General features: G+C 44.8%; 1 protein-coding gene across 1 annotated transcript in view; it reads right to left on the bottom strand.

Annotated features, from left to right (window-relative positions):
• Positions 1-5,470: 5,470 nt before the first annotated feature.
• The window catches only part of LOC103803854 (protein Wnt-3a), a 44,480-nt gene continuing 32,868 nt past the window's right edge, over positions 5,471-17,082 (bottom strand). Inside the window, exons 2-3 of the mRNA XM_009076469.1 lie at positions 10,045-10,310; positions 5,471-6,451 (exon numbers count right to left, since the gene is read on the bottom strand). Of these exons, the coding sequence (XP_009074717.1) occupies positions 5,972-6,451; positions 10,045-10,310 (746 nt within the window). The 3' untranslated portion in view covers positions 5,471-5,971. The remainder of the gene's footprint in view (positions 6,452-10,044; positions 10,311-17,082) is intronic.

Below are 17,082 nucleotides of genomic sequence, written 5' to 3'. Positions count from 1 at the left end.
AGAATGAATTGCCCAAGTCCACAAAGACAGTGGAAGTGTCAGGAAAGAGGCCGAAATACTCTTTTCTCAAAATGAGGGCCAGAGGAGCCTCCATTTCCCATCAAACCGAGGAATCTGCACCCCACAGTAATTAATGGAGGCCTGAGTCAGGGAGGTGACGAACTGCAGATCAGTAACTTCTGTTGGAGCACACAAGAAAGGGCAAGAAACATGAGCATGGAAGGGTTAAGCCATGAATAAAACAATTCAGCAAAAGACAAGCCAGATCCCACTGCTGCTGACCAGTGACAGAGGGGAAATCTAGAAAAGGATGCTAAGAAATCCCTAATAAAACAGCAAAGATTTAGTTTGGAGGGAGGTAGAAACTAGGAGACATCTTGTCCTGCCCAAACCCATCATCTAATGCTTTTTCTACAGCTTCTCATCCAAGCAGTTGCTTGTGCACAGGACTGAGCGACTAGACCAAACATCCCATTCCCTCCCTACACCACTGACAGCAGAGTCTTGACTTTTTGGCAGCCTCAGCTCTGGAGCAGTTCTCTGGAAGAGCCAGGAGTTGTTTTCCTCTGGGCAGCCTATTCAACCAGGTGCAATGGCTGATATCTGCAGGGCAGTTTGATTTGGTGCCTTTTCATGGCTCTGTTTTATCTTCCCAAAGCAATTTCATTAAAGCATCAAGGGAAGCCTGGACTAATTTCCATAGTGCAGATCCTAGGACTGGATTCACAACTCCTAGCTCCTGCAGAGTATTCATGCTGCAACCCTGAATACCTCGAGAACATCAAACACCAGATTTTCAGCACTGAAACCAATCTTTGAAGCTAAAAAAAAGTAACCCAAAGCTCAGTGTTTCTCCTGTATATGAGGATAAGGTGGGTACATGACAAGCATACGAACACACATGACAAGTGTATTATAATACATGGACATCTCCGTGGCAGTACACCCAAATGCACTGAAAACACCAAAAATATTTCAGATTGAGAGGCAGAAGAAATTTTTTTCTGAGGCTTGCTAATACAGAAATCCTGTGATGCTCAGCTAAGACGTCACTTCTGTCTGCAGGGCTGATGTGGTCGGTGCTGACTCAGGGATTTCTGTGCCATATTGCATTTGGTGGTGTGGTTGTCTCTGCAATCCCCTCCCAAGATTAAATCCTGACTGCTTTAGCTTTACAATACTTCCCTCAGAAGGAGTGGAAAAAACTCTGGAGACTTCAAAATGCTTTGGAGAAGGCTGTCAGTGCTGGGCATGACTCAGCCAAAAAAGATACATCAGGGGTCAAGTAATAGAAAATGTCATGCATTTCCCTCCCCATATTTTAATTTTCTCTGAGAAAGAGAAGCCCCCAAATTCTAAAACTAAACCAAACCAAGAAAAATAAAACAACAAACAAAACCTCCTAAACTTTCCATTTCTTTCATAGAAAGAAAAGAGATGAGGCCAAATTCACCCCTCACAGGTAACTCCACTGTCTTTAATGAGGTTGGATGTGGAACTGATGGGGCCTGTCCAACCCATCTGTTCAGCTAAAGGAAAGGTTGGATAGCAGCATGTAAGAGGATGGAATTATGTTCCTTTTTTGAGTTTACTTTTTATATCTGTGTTACTTGGTTGGATGATATCTTCTCCATTTTCCCTGGTACTGCCAGACACACACCTGATACAAAACATCTGCCTGAGGACAAACCTCATCAGATATGGTGACTGAGGGAAGAACACCCTGGATCATGGAGGTTGAGTTGGCCAGCTCCCATTTGTGGGAAATGAATGGTCTTTTCCTTTTGACTGTAGACTGGAGCATTACTCAGCTCAAATGAGGTGGGGGGAAGGTTTTGACAGAAAACCATTTCCAGACAAGTGCATTATTCAACTGTCTACACATAGACATCTTGTGTCATTTTGGAAATCCAACAGTGTCTGACTGCCCAGATTTAAGAGTTGTGGAAGTCCTATGCCATTGAAGCAACAGCTGAATCCCAGTAGGTTATTGCAGGATACCTAAAATATCACCAGATACTTGCTTATACCATTGAGTGAAACACTAAGTCCCCTCTGTAAGGAAGGCCCTACAGTTTGCACAGAAGGGGAGAACCTGAGGCAGAAGGTGTCTCTGGGTTGTATTTAGACCATCCCCTAAATAACCCTCAGTAGGGGCATGATGATGTGTATGGAGGGATAATGCCTCACTCATCATTAACTCAATCTTTCATACCAGTAGAGTGGAAATCCTGACTCAAGACATCTAGTGTAGACAGTGGAATGGGATCTTAGTTTTCCAAAGACAATTCCCGAATTCATGTGTATTAGGGAGTGATGACCCAAGTTCCTTCTCCAAAGCCATGGGGTCAGACACAGACCTGGAATGTACACTCAACATGCTCCCAGGTCCCTCTCAGGCTCTCTTCCCCCATCATAGGGTGGGCAGAGCCAGATGCAGGACTAGGCCCCTCAGTTGCACTTGGGGTGATTAACAGAATTCACACAGATATTTTTCATTGACTTTAGTAGCAGCTGCTCAATCCCTTACATTATACCATCATAGTGGATGATTAATTACATAATAAAACCAAACAAGTATGCATAGGCTTCATTAAAAATCCCTTGAATGGGCTGGAAGTCCCCAACCACTGAGCTGCTTCAAGCCTGACCCCAGCTTTGAATGAAGTAGTACAACTTCCAGCCCATCTCAGCTGATGATCAGATTGTAGCTTCACCTCCTTGAGTCACGGTGGACTTCACATCATCAGTCTGTACCCATTGAAGAGCTCATCTTTGTATGAACTCACTGGCTAAAGTCAGAGGAAATACAGAGGTACACCCAGAGGGCAATTTACCAATGATAGCTTAGGTACCATCCTAGGTATAATGAATCACCTTCTGGACTTGTTTGTTTCTTGCCATTGATCCTAGCAGAAAGCTAGATAAATAGCTTAGACCAGATGACATGATCAGATGAAATAAATCCCACTGTTGCAGTTAAAATCTGTTCACCTTAAGAGGCAATTGCTCAGCAAATGCCAAGTTACAATTTTTTTCTCTCCGTGACAAAGGTGAAGCTTCCAAAAGAGCTTCACCTGCTAGTGATGCTTTTTTTTTGCAGGAATGGTGGATGTGAGCCTGCTGTGGATGGGCTGGGGTCAGAGTCCAGCTCCCATGCACAGAAGCCAAATCCTTCAACCCATTTCTTCACTGATATAGTACAAAAGAAGGAGTTCGAAACCATTTTGCTTAAAAATCTTAGGGTAAAGTAAGTCGTGGGTGTGAGCCCACTGAAATCAATGGATTGAAGGGACCTTGACCCACAATGATTTGCATCTTCACTGTCAAGGCACTATTCACCGATAGAGTACCTGGTAGGACATGTCTAACATCTCTCGCTGTAGCTGCTTGCACTGCATCACATTAAGTAAATCAGATGTATCTTCCCTTATCCCATCTTCTCCAATTCATCAATGTCTTCCACCCTATATGTGGTTTTCTTCAGAGTTTGCTTTCTTGACAGCTTGTGTTTGAATGTCGGTTATTGTGGCAATTTCCCCTGCAGTGGCTTCCTTCTCTATTTGCCATAATGATTAGGTTTTCCTTTTCTCCAAAACTGCATTACAAAAATCAGTCATGTGTCCATTAATTGGTCTTGATCTCATTATTTAGAGATTTATTACTTTCTACCAGTTGGTGTGTGGCCATCTATTGGGTGCAATGTTCACATGTACAGATAGCATAGATTTGCTTTCTCCCCGTATTTTCGTTGCCTCTCTTGATCTCCTCCTCTCTCCTCTCCCTTCCGTATCTCTGTTCTCATTTCATTGCAGCTTTGTTTTTTTTTATTTATTTTATTTTATTTTTTTGCAGAGCACTGATAGAAGTGACTCCATCAATAAGCAAATCTTGCTCATGCCCTCGGGCACAGCCCTGAGACAAATGGGTGATGCATAAACTGCACCAGCCTAGGAATAGTCCCAGGAGACCACATGACTCAGAGTCAGTCCTTGGAGGCATCATTTCCTCCTGTTTCCTCCCTGATGGGATTAAGCTGTTTGTACCCTTCTTCTGCATACTCTCTCCTTTGGTTCCTGGGAATAAGCTGACATGCAGGGAGAGAAGGGCACTCTGATTTCTCTTCATAGACATCTAGGTGTGAACCAGCTAACAGCCATGATTACATTGCCATGGAAAGACTCATGTCTCATTGGGAGTTAGATCATGCCATGTTTCCTTTCCCGTACTGAAGAGAGAGAATAAACACCAATTCATTGCCCTTTTCCAGGATAGGGACCCAAAAGTATGGATAAGGAAAAGAGGACATGGTACAAGTGCATCTGAGGCTAAACAGGCTGCAACTCCATGCTTGATTCACCACTCATTTATGCCAGTATTGACAAGGAATAACTTAAGCAGGATTAGAGTGATGCAAATACCAAGGAGATGGGCTGAGTTCATGCCTGATACCCATGTGGTTGAAGGAAGTCCTGATGGCCACAGAGGAGGTGAGACCTGTTTCTGTAAACTCATGATCCTGATCTGGAATCAGAAGTAGAGTAGCATGCAAAGACAGGGAGTCAGAGGTGAGCAGCAGAGATGGGCCAGCACTGCAAAGTTGGGATTTGGCTCTGTGCCCAAGCTTGTCCAAATGCTGGGCTGGTTCAGAGTCTGTGCATTTTAATTTGTGCCGCTTTTATATGTGGGAATGGCTGTAGAAATTAGGGGTGGAGCAAAATTTGGCTTGAGTCTGAGGCTGTTCCAGCTTGTGGGGCATGGTGGTGATGGTGTGTTGGTTCACCATCATGTAAATTAATGGGTGACAAGGAGTCCTTCAGAACCATGTTCCCAGCAGACTTGTGGTCTAAAGCCTTTGGTAAGTGCCAGGGGGAAGCCTGCATGAGGTGCAGAAAGCAGATGGACTAAGTGCACTTTCCACTGTTGGTGATGGAATTCTCTACTGAGGTGGGAAAGGTAAACACTTTCCCTTTCCTACTCTACAGGAACAAGCTGGGATGCTGAGGGGATGGATGTCCTTTGCCCAGCAGCAAGTGTCCAGCCCAAGGAGACTCACTCTGCACTGCATGTTTCCAAAGAAGATTTGTTGGCTGAGCCACATCCCAGGAGACAGCTAGAGCAACATCCCCATTTGTAGGACTGTCTCCTTCTCAATGCACACACTGAGTCCTCTTCACTTCACATATCAGGCACTGAACTTTTCCATACTGTGCACATCACCTGTGTGTCAACAGGGCATTGGCAGGAAGCCATCAGCAGTTTTCTCTCCTTCTCTCCCTCTTCTCCCTCCTTCCTTTTCTACAGGTGCCACTGAATCCTATGTCAAATCTGGCAGAAGCTACTATGCTAAGAAGTTTACACGAAGAGCCTGCCCACTCTACAGCTCTATTGTATATTTGTAGACTTCTCTGGTTCTTGGACAAAACCAAAGAATTAGTCATTTCCTTTTTAGAAAAAAAAAAAATAATTCATCTGCTTTTATTTCTTTTGCTGCTGTTGTTGTTGCTCAGATTACACACAGAGTCTGACCATTTGGGTATGTAAATATACCTCTTGGAAAGCTGCTGTCCAACACAGCCTCTGCCTGGCTGAGGGAAAAGGAGATAGTTAGGAAGATGTAAGTCTTTCAAAGGACACAATCACACAAGTCACTTCAGGTGAGTGAGAGCAGAGCAAATCCATGCTTTTGCTAATGCTCTTCTTTCCAGCTCTTAGTTGGCTGGTTGAAAAGCTGCTCTTCTGTTGGAGGCATCATTGTTGGGGCGTAACTTGTGTGACTGCCAGATGTACCTCGGGATAGCCCAGAAGTCATTAGACCTATTCTATCCAACCAGTTTTAGCCTTTTTTATTGTTTCCAGTTTTTATTCTTTTAATATCAAAAAAGTAGACTTCTCTCATATCTGCAACCTCAGAGGAAGTAGGCTCAAATCCATTTCTCCACTTGGAGCCCAGCAAAGGGTTTTGCCTGCTTTATTTGCACGTGTGGACATCATAGACTCGTATGCACTCCTGGCAGCGAACGTAGCAGCACCAGTGGAAGATACAGTGACATTTCTCTTTCCGTTTCTCAGTCCTTGTGTTGTGCCCACGGCCGCAGCACAAAAGGTCACAACCATCAATCCCGTGGGAAGTGACATTACAGATCCTGTCACGGGTCCCAAAGGAACCTGTCTCAGGGTTGGGCTCACAAAAGTTTGGTGAGTTCTCATAGTAAACCAGGTCCTTCTCAGTTGGAGCCTTGAAGAAGTTGTATTTGGGCCTGAGGGTCTCGACCCAGCCACGGGATTCTCGGTGCTTTTCCACCACCATTTCTGAAGCGCTGTCATACTTGTCCTTGAGGTAGTCACCGATGACCCTGAAGTCTGGCTGAGACCACCAGCAGGTCTTCACTTCACAGCTGCCTGAGAGGCCATGACATTTGCACTTGAGATGCATGAGTTCAATAATAGACTGAAAAAGAGAAGAAAGGCAAAGAAGAAGGTAAATGTTAACCTGTAATCACAACAATTACAGCATCCTGATATTTACCCAGGATTTCCTAAAGAATTGTGGTGTTTTCACAGATATATTTACACACTTGTAAACAAAAATCACCTCATTCTCCACTCACAGAATTACAGAATCATAGAATCATGAAGGTTGGAAAAGACCTTTAAGATCATCAAGTCCAACCGTTAACCTGTCACTCCACTGTAACCCCTAAACCATATCTTCCAGAACCAGTTCCCTACTTTATTCAGTCAATTCCCTGCCCAGATTCTTGGTCTAAAGCAGATAAAACTTATGCAACTGTATTGTTTTCAGTGACTAGCTCTGATTCCCACCCTAAATTTAAGCATCTATCAAGAGCTTTGACCAAGGGATAAAGATATTTCTGAGCATATTAACTTCTGTCTTAACGACGTCTGTGTGGGAACATTGCAGTGCTGTCACCCAAGAACACAATTCAGACACATCTGGGCAGATAAGTGAAGAACACAAAAATGTACTCAAACAATGTCTTTGTAAATGAAATATTCCAATTCATGTAATCATCATAGAATCATAGAATTTTAGGGGTTGGAATGGAATTTATAGATCATCTGGTGCCAACTCCATGCTATGGGCAGGGACACCTCCCCACTAGACCAGGTTGCTTCAAGGCCTCATCCAGCCTGGAGTTGAACACTGCCAGGGTTGGGGCAGCCACTGCTTCTCTAGGCAACCTGTGCCAGTGTCTCACCACCCCCAGAGGAAAAAACTTTTTCCTAATATCTAGTCTAAATTTCCCCTCCTTCAATTTGAACCCATTACCTCATGCCTTATCACTGCAGTTCCTAATAAATAGTCCCTTGTAGGCCCTTCAGATACTGATAGGCTACTCTTTCATTGGAAATTAAAGAAATATGATATGTCCTAACTATCTAGAACAGAATTCCCTCTTTTACTTAGAACAGAATTCCGTAATCTACATATGTTTCATGTTTACTTAAGCACACAAGGCTCAAGCCTTGCTGTGGCTACATTCAGAAACCAAGAAGTAATTGATTTTTCTTTTGAAGCCAAGGTTATGGTTTTTCTAAAAACATTTCATAGGGATAAAAAAAAACCCCAGGAACCCAACTTTTGATTTTGAAAGGCTCAAACTTCAACAGAAAACACTGTCCTGGAATAAATGCAAAGGTGATTATTGATCCCAGAAGTTTGCTATTTGCTTTGACTTCTTCTAAAATGAGCTTAAACCTTTCTAGAGGTGTTGCCCTTCAGTATTCTGAGGTGGGAGACAGCCTTATGCAACCAACTTGATAGTCTGCATTTTCAGACTGATCAGCAAATTTCTGGGTACGTGAACAGACTAGTGCCAACCTGAGTCCAAAAGATTTGCCATGAATCAGCACCCTGGCGTTCACCAGGTGCTTTCCTGTGTTATTTACGGAGTATCACCCGCCGCAGAAGAGGTTGTAATTAGCGCTGAGAGAGAACCACAAAATCTTTGGTTTGTATAATCACCCTGAACTTAATCAAAACTTCTGGCGGAAAGGTAGGGTTGGAGTTCAGATGGGAACTAATACGAAACATTGCCTATGGCTCAGGTTTAGCTGGAAACACTTGAGGATGGAGGCCTGGAAGAGCTATCCTGTGAGTGCTGGCATGGATGGAAAACACTAGCGCTTTCAAAAACAGTGGATTTCAAATAATGGTGTGACATTTGCTCCCTAATCTTTGATACCTGTAAAATGTCCAAAGTAACTGAGTGTCAAGAACAAGACTTGGGAGTAAAAAGACCTCTGCAAGCCCATGATCACAGGGATGTTAGTTCAAAGCTCATTTTTGCCAAGGATTTTCATTTTAAGGTAAATCCCTTCTTTCCATTCTACCCAGCTTCTCCACAATCCTCTTTGTCCCATTATCTATCCCAGCAACTGTCACCAGCAATGCACAATACCTGGGGATACTTGGGATAATTTGGGCCAGAGCTGGAGGAAGCCACATTATTGCTTGTGGTTGTCTACACTGCAGACAATTTTGGTTACTGGTGGTATTTCCTTTTCCATGGATGTTGCTGTGGTGTGAGGTGGGATAACTTCACTGGGGTTTGATGGCATCCACCTGAGGAGCTCACACTGAACTCTTAGTCTGCCTGAGGACAGCACAACTGTGGTGGTTTTGCTATAGCTCACTGCACAGTCAAATGTCCTCCTAGACAGGTATAAGACCTTCTGCTGAGGGAACAAGCCATATTAGTCTGTTCTCTGTTATCTCAGAGAAGCTGCAGCATGGTCTCCATTATCAAGAGCTTGGTGGTTCAGCTTTACAAATTGTTTCCCACAGATTAAATTCTTTTGGCATTTTTGGCTATTCTTGAGGTGACAAAAAGAATATCCTCTTACTGGGATTATTCCACCTAGGGAAAAGATTCACTTTGTATGAGGCAGACAGTGTGACGAGGGCAAGATTTTGTGCTTTCTGTTCTCTTAGACATTTTTCTCCATGACTATTTGAAATGAAATCAGATTAGCTGCTTTTGGGCTGTAGTCCAAGTTTAATCAGTAGGTATCAGAATCATATTGCCTCTTATTTTCTTTAAATATTCCCTGGGAAATAGAACAGTGTTGACTAGAGGGATGGTGGGAATTGCTCTCCTGCTCTCCTCCCTCAAGCCTACAGACCAGAGTGGTAGTCCTAGGGGAATGAACTGTTGCACTCAAACTAGGATTCAGTTGCCTAAATACATACATCTAATTGCCATCTTTTGAGTGCCATAAGGCATTAGTTGGATGAGATGATCTCCAGAGGTCTCTTCCAACCCTAACCATTCTCTGATTCTGTGATCAATCCCAGGGTGAGAGAGGACCTGCAGGAGACACATCTGTCCCGGTAGCAGCCCAAGGACAGGTTGGATGGATACTTCAGGATATCTCAGTTCACAGTAAAATGCATTTGCTTAAGCAGCTGAGTCCACCTCATGGTCCATCTCTCTTATTTTAGTTGTCTACAGAACTGACATCTCTGTCTGTACAGCTCATACTTTTCCTACAGCCAAAGGAGGGGAACAGGCACAGAAAGGGCATTATTCACTGAGGTACCTGGATCCTAGGATGGTTTGGGTTAGAAGAGACCTTAAAGATCATCTAGTTCTAACTCCCCTGCCATGGGCAGGGACACCTTCTACTAGACCAGATTGATCAAAGCCTCATCCAACCTACTTTTGAACACTTCCAGGGATGGGAAATCCACAACTTCTCTGCACAAATGTCCCCAGCAAGACGGGATGAAATCCATCCTAGACCTGCTTGTCTTGATCCATTCTCAGTAAAAGCTCTCTGGACAAACAACTGACTCCAAGGCAGACATTTACATCTGAGCAGATGAATTTACTTCTAGCTTTCACAGATAGGTACATTGATCATCATCCTGACAAGAACTAGCTCAGGGCAGGTATCATCATTTCATTGAGTAAAATTGCCCAGATTTAGGTTTGGTTATTGCCCCCAGTTCCCTCCCACAGTTCCTTATGGCAGGTAGGAAGATATGAAGAGAAAGGTGAAACTAAAAGTCCTTACTGTCCTTCCAGCTTCGTTGTTGTGCCTGTTCATGGCTGACCGAGCATCTGGTCTGTTCTCTCGGGCATCTGCAAACTCCCGAGACACCATGCTCCCAAACTCCACATCCTCACTGCAGCCCCCCCATTTCCAGCCTTCCCCAGGAGAGCCCTTGTGACGGGTGTCACAGCCGCAGATGGTGGCTGAGCCCTCGGCGCAGGATCTGGTCACGGCAAAAGCCACTCCGGCAGAGGCAATGGCATGGACAAAGGCTGATTCCCTGGTAGCTGTGGAAGAGAGAAATCAATGAATAATGACCAGTGATGGGACCACACATGGATTTGATCAGTCTTGTGAATATCTTCTCTTGAGGGCATGGCAGAAGGCCAGGAAACTCTCCTTTTCCCTGTGGTCTGGCTTGGACCTACTCCAAAGATATTTTCTCTTACAAGGAAATACGCTCATGTGGAGACAGGACCAGGCTTGATTCAAGACCACTGAGGTCAGCCAAGAAGTCTTGATTAAGGTCATCCTAAGGCCTTAGGATAGAGCCACGGCACACCAAAAAGCTGTGCAAACCTGAGTTTCAGGGACATATGGAATATCCTATATGGTACATTGCAGTGCACCACACAACCATACCCTGAGCTGTGGTCTTGTCTTCAGACACACAGAATTTAGGTGTGTTCCCATAACATTGTAAATGCAGTTCTAGGTTTAATGGCAGACTCCAACCTTAGTGGTGGGACCAGTACCTGGAAAATCACCTCCTCTTCCTTGATAGGGAGAGCAGCAGATGACTGGAAGGTAGGAAAATGCCAGGATGTCCAGAGAGTGCTCAATCCTCACTATGTAAACTAAACATTGTCCGCACCCTCCACCCTGAGGCCACCTTTTTTCCCCCTAGGATGTGTAGATCACTTAGTGACAGTGTTCAAGGTGCACCTTGCACCTAGTCGAAGTTTTCCTCACTTGCCTAATTAAGGTCCCTGCCAAAGGGACTGGAAATGAGCTTTCCTTTTCTAACCAGGCTGGTGGGTGGGATCAGCCATATGATATCATTGCTAAAGACTGAAGAGTTTTAGTTTTTGTGAAGACCTTCCTTCACAGCCTTTCACCCTAGCTCAAGTTTGATGCAAAAGGGGAGCTCAGCTTAGCTTGGGTTTCCTGGATGCCAGTGCTTTTTCCACACTGTGCCAAAATGAAAACCAAACAGAATCACAGAATAATCAGAGTTGAAAGGGACCCTTGAGTCTCACCTAGTCCAATTCCTGGCCCTGCACAGGACATGCTCAAGAATCACACCCTGTGCCTGAGAGCATTGTCCAAATGTCTCTTGAACTCTGTCAGGCTTGGTGCTGTGACAACTTCCCTGGAGAGCTGTTCCAGTGCTCAACAACCCTCTGGGGGAAGAAACATTTTCTAATATCCAGCCTAAACCTCCCCTGACACAACTTCAGACCATTCTCTTGGGTCCTGCCACTGGTTACCAGAGACAAGAGGTCAGTGCCTGCCCTTCCACCTCCTTCTGTGAGGAAGTTATATAGAGCAATGAGGTCTCCCCTCAGTCTCCTCTTCCCCAGGCTGAACAGACCAAGTGCCCATAGCTGCTCCTCTTATGGCTTCCACTCAAGGCCCTTCATCATCTTTGTTGCCCTTCTTTGGACACTCTCCATTAAATTAATATCTTTCTTATATTTTGTTGTCCAAAATGCACACAATATTCAAAGTGAGGCCAGACAAATGCAGAGTAGAGCAAGACAATCACTTCCCTCCCTCAACTGGCTGTCAAAGCCTTGCTTGATGCACTTCAGGACACAGCTGGCCCTCCTGGCTGCCAGGGCACTGCTGACTCATATTCAACTTGCCATCGACAAGGGTTCCCAGGCCCCTTTCCTTGGCACTACTTTCCAGCATCTCATTCCCCACTCTTGGAATGCACAGCCAGGGTTGCCCTGTCCCAGGTGCAGAATCTGGTACTTGCCTCTGTTAAACTTCATACGGTTGGTGATTGCCCAGCTCTCTAATTTGTCTAGCTCTCTCTGCAAGGTCTCTCTGCCTTACCTTTTTGACAGGGTGTGGCCTTCAAGCTCCTCCAATTTTGTATCATCTGCCAACTTATTTACTAGTCCTTCAAGTCCTGTGTCCAAGTCATTTATGAAGATGCTGAAGAGCACTAGGCCTAAGAGGGAGTCCTGCAGAACCCAATAGTGACCAGTCACCAGCCTGATGTAATCCCATCAACCATAACCCTTTGTGCCTGAGCCATGAGCCAGTTGCTCACCCACCACACAGTGTGTTTGTCCAGTTTTATGCTGGACATTTTGACCAGAAGGATCTTGTGAGAGACAGTATTGAAAGCTTTACTGAAATCTAAAAAGATTACATCAGCTGGCTTCCCTTGATCAGCTGGGTGGGTTACCTTGTCATAAAATGAAGTAAGGTTTGACAAGCAGGAGTTTCCCCTCATGAAGCCATGCTGGCTGTGTTCAATGGCTGTGTTATCCTTCAGGTGTCTTTCAGTAACTCCCAGGATAATCTTTTCCATGATCTTAATGGGTACAGAAGTGAGGCTAACAGGCCTGTAGTTACCAGGGTCATCCTTCCTGCCCCTTTTGAAAATCAGGACAACATTAGCCAGCTTCCAGTCAAGTGAGACCTCTCCAGATTCCTAAGACCATTGAAAAATCATCAACAGAGGCCTCACAATGACATCAGCCAACTCCTTAAGCATTCTAGGATGAATTCCACCAGCCCCCATAGATTTGTATGGATCCAGCTGGAGCATCAGAACCCTCACAGCATCAGAACCTTCACAGCATCAGAAGCAACTGGGAGAATAATGTTCTCACAGTTATTGTCCTACAGCTCAATGCTGGGACCCCCCTGGCCTGCCATAAGTGTTGAAGACAGAGGCGAAGAAGGCATTAAACATCTCTGCCTTGTCTACATCCCTGTCTATGACATGACCATCCTCATCCTGTAATGGGCTGATATAATTTCTACACTGCCTTTTGCTATCAATATACTTAAAGAAATTCTTTATATTGTCCCCCACAGTTCTGGCAGCTTCAGCTCCAGTACTGGTGGACCCTGGCACCTGCAAAGCTGTTTTCCTAGAGGACCTTACCCACCAGTTCCCTGAGTAGCCCAAAGTCTGCTTTCCTCATGTGCAGGTCTGAAGTTGTAAGTTTGCTGGCACTTTTTCTCTTGTCAACAGAGATGCTTTGTGGTCACTATGGCCAAGCCAGATGCCAATCACTACATCACTCACGAGGCTCTCTCTGTTAACAAGCAACAAATCCAGGAGGGCATCATTCCTGGTTGGCTCCCTTAGTACCTGTGTCATGAAGTTGTCATCCAGCTGTTTTAGGAATTTTCTTGACCTGTTTCTGTCAGCTGTATGGTGTTCCCAGTTAACATCTGGCAAGCTGAAGTCTTCCCTAAGGACAAGGGACATTGATTTGGAGGCATAACCCAGTTCCTCAAAGAATAATTCATCACCCACATCATCTTGGTTGGGTGGGCTATAGTAGATGATGGTGTCTGTGTTGTTTGTCCCTTGATCCTTACCCAGAGGCTCTCAACTGTGCCATTGCCAGCTGCAAGCTCTGTACATTCCAACCTCTCACCTATGTACAATGCCACCTCTCCACCTTGACTTCTCTGCCTATCCTTCCTGAAGGCCCTGTAACCATCTAGCATAGCACTTGAGTGACAGTACTCATCCCACCAGATTTCACTTATGTCAATGATGTCAAATCTCTGGGATTGAGACAAAGCTTCAAGCTCCTCTTGTTTGTTTCTCATGCTGCATGCATTGGTATAGAAACATTTCCGGTGTGGTTCCTTATAGAAAACACCTCTTGAAGTGGAATAAATGACCCCAGTAATTTTCATTTCCTGGAGTTTTGGCACACAGTCCCTCTGGCTATCACTGACCAGTCTGGTATTGTCCCTTTCCCCCTTCCAAAGTAGTTTAAAGCTCTCCCCACTAGCCCTGCCAGTTCCTGTGCTAGAATCCTTTCTCCTTTCTGAGAAAGGTGCAATCCCATTTGGTTTAAGCAGACAGGTGTTCTATAAATCAACCCATGTTCATAAAACCCAAAATTTTTCCTGTTACACCACCCTCTGAGCCATGCATTGATTTGAAGAATCTGTGTGTTCCCTTTAGTATGACCACTTGCTAATGGAAGGATCAAGGAGAATACTACCAGTGCTCATTAACCTTCAACCAATCTCCCCAAAGCCTTGAAATCCCTTTTTATTGACCTTGGACTTCTCTTTGTTATTTCTTCAATACCGACTTGAAGAACCAGTAATGGATAGTAATCAGAGTGCCTTCTGAGACTAGAGAGTTTTCTGATGATGTCCCTTATCCAAGCCCCTGGGAGGCAGCACACCTTCCTGTTGACAGGGTGTGGTCTTCATATTGGGCCCTCTACTCCCTTCAGAAGGGAGTTGTCTATTACAACTACCCTTCTTTTTCTCTTGGTAAAAGAGGTCTTGATGCAGGGGGAATATTTTGCTACCCTAGGTAGCCCCTCCACCTCAGAAGGAACTTCATTCTCCTCATCTGTTGACTGTTCTTCTTGGTATAGAAATGCAAACCTGTTGTAAGTAGTGTCAGTTCTACATGCCATCTTCAAGTTTTTGGGAGGAGGAGCCTTCCACTTGGAATAGGCCTTGGCCAGTTTCCAGTCATCTTGTTTATCTGACCCCTGTCTAGCTACCTGACGGGGTTCTGGACCTGCCTGGCTCTCAGCTATGGAGATTTGAGACTCTGGTGACTGTAGTGTCCCCAAGAATAATCTGTCTATCTATCTCTTCCTCGTTTTCCCTGAGTACTACATAGCCTATTCACTTCCTCCTGCAATTCTCTCACCTGATGATAGAGGTTCTCAACAACAGCACAGCTGTTACAGGAGGAATGACTGTCAGAGTCATGACAGAGTGCCTGAAACCTCACAGAGAGGTTTCAGGTACTCCTGACAATCTGAGACCTGGATAGCTATATCTTCCACCAAACTGGCTGGCTGGCTTGAGGCATCTGACATGTCTGCTGTGCTGCCTCCAGCAATTAGAGAGCACTTCAAACTGCTTTGCATATGGGGAATACACCAAAATATGGGGGTTTATTCCCCATCTCCCCTCCATCTTTTTTCTAATTTTTCTTCACTCCTAAGACATGACCCTGGAGTTCAACACCATACCTCAGAAAATACTGTTGAAATGCTTTTTGGCTTCAATAAAAAGTATTTTCACCATGAGTAGAGCTATTCTTAAACCCTGGAGGCAATTCTAAGCACATACAACGATTCTGATAACAGGCCTCCCTTAACCTCTTACACCATTCCCCACATGAGCTCACCTCATGCCTATAGACCAGTTAGCCAAGAAATCATGTAGTCTATGACACCTTTCAGATGATTCTACCAGGACAGTGCTGAAATATGAACGGAGCCATAAAGGCATAAGGTCACATTTTCAGTTGATGCAGTTTCCATCAGCTTCTACTGAGCTTTGTATCAGCTGACTACTCAAAACTACTCAAACCTTCTCTGCACCATATTTTGCTGACCTGAACTTTCTCTGGGCATTTTGGCTTGATCTTTACCCTCTAGATTCTTTCAGGCTTTACTAATGTGAAGAGTTTAATACACCAAACCCAAAAGTCAACATGCTTTTGGGGAGCAATCAAAACCACAAGCTGGCAGGGCAGTCCTAGCTGGATTGAAGGCTTAAGCAAGAACTTAAACTTTGCTTTGGGAAGACTACCAAATACAACATTATGCAAATCAAATAATGTGCATGAACTTACAAGCTGAAGGTATGAGCAATGTCCTGGAACATGTTTGTCAACGCACACGGTGAGGTTAGTAAGTCACCGAGGGCTAGAACCAAAAATGGAAAATGCAGGAACCCTCAGGTCCCCAGATGGATTTTGAAAAGCCCTTGTTCAGCATCTGTCCAGCCTGGAGGGTCCTGCAAATGATGACCATGCAGTTCATGATTGTGAAAACTCAGCTTTGAGCAAGAATGGATGAGTTCAGTTCTAACAGGACTGGGGACTTTTTATCTTGCTCTTGCCTAAGTCCAGGTGGGATCCAGAACCCAAATTTTTGGGCTGGAGAGCTTCATTTGATGTCTCCAAGGACATTGATGATCAGTCCTGGGGTCTCTGAAAAACAAAGGCTTCTTGTAGAAGCCAGTCAGATAAACTGGTAGGATGAATGCAATTAGAATCTGGCAGGATATTCATAGTGCCTGACCAGAGAGGAACTGGCTCACCTTCCACCTCCTCCTGTTGCGGCCTAACTAATCTTGAAACCTTTTCACAAAGTCATAGAATGGTGAAGGTGGAAGGCACCTTAGAGGTCATCTAGTTCCAACACTCCCATGTCGTTCTGCTCAGGGCTCCTTTCAATCCATTCTTCACCCAGCGTGTCTTTGTGCTTGGGATTGGCTTGATCCATACGCAGGACCTTGCACTTGGCCTTGTTGAACTTCATTAGGTTCACATGGGGGCATGTTTCAAGCCTGTCCAGGTAGCTCTAGATGGCATCCCCTTCCCTCTAGCACAACTTGGTGAGGGTGCACTTGATCCCACTGTCCATGTCACTGACAAGCAGTGCCAGTTCAATACCAAAGCCCTGAGGGACACCACTTGCCACTGGTCTCCACTTGGACATCAAGCTGTGGACTGCATCTCTCTGAATGAGACCATCCAGTCAATCCCTTGTCCAAGAGGTTCATCTGTCTAATCCATGTATCTCCAGTTTAGAGATAAGGGTGTTGTGCTTCTATCTGACATCTGTAGTGGCTAAAGCATGTTGCTTGGGTAGGTTAGCTCTCATCTCTTGGGAATCACCCCTTTCTCTGCTCAGGAGAGACCTGATCCAGGCCTTTGGTTTATTGAGAAGGAGCTGAAGGTGCTGAACTGATGTTTGCAAATGCCATGGAGACCCCCCCATGACACAATAAACTGTCTACAGCCATGGAGTTTGAGTAGAAAACCTTCTCCATAGGTATGAGTGGCTTAGGCTTAGGAGTCCACAG

This window comes from Acanthisitta chloris, unplaced genomic scaffold (genome assembly GCF_000695815.1).
Source record: "Acanthisitta chloris isolate BGI_N310 unplaced genomic scaffold, ASM69581v1 scaffold2050, whole genome shotgun sequence".
Classification (NCBI taxonomy): Eukaryota; Metazoa; Chordata; class Aves; order Passeriformes; family Acanthisittidae; genus Acanthisitta; species Acanthisitta chloris.
Note: the sequence above shows the minus strand (reverse complement) of the source record. Positions and strands in the feature narration are given on the sequence as shown.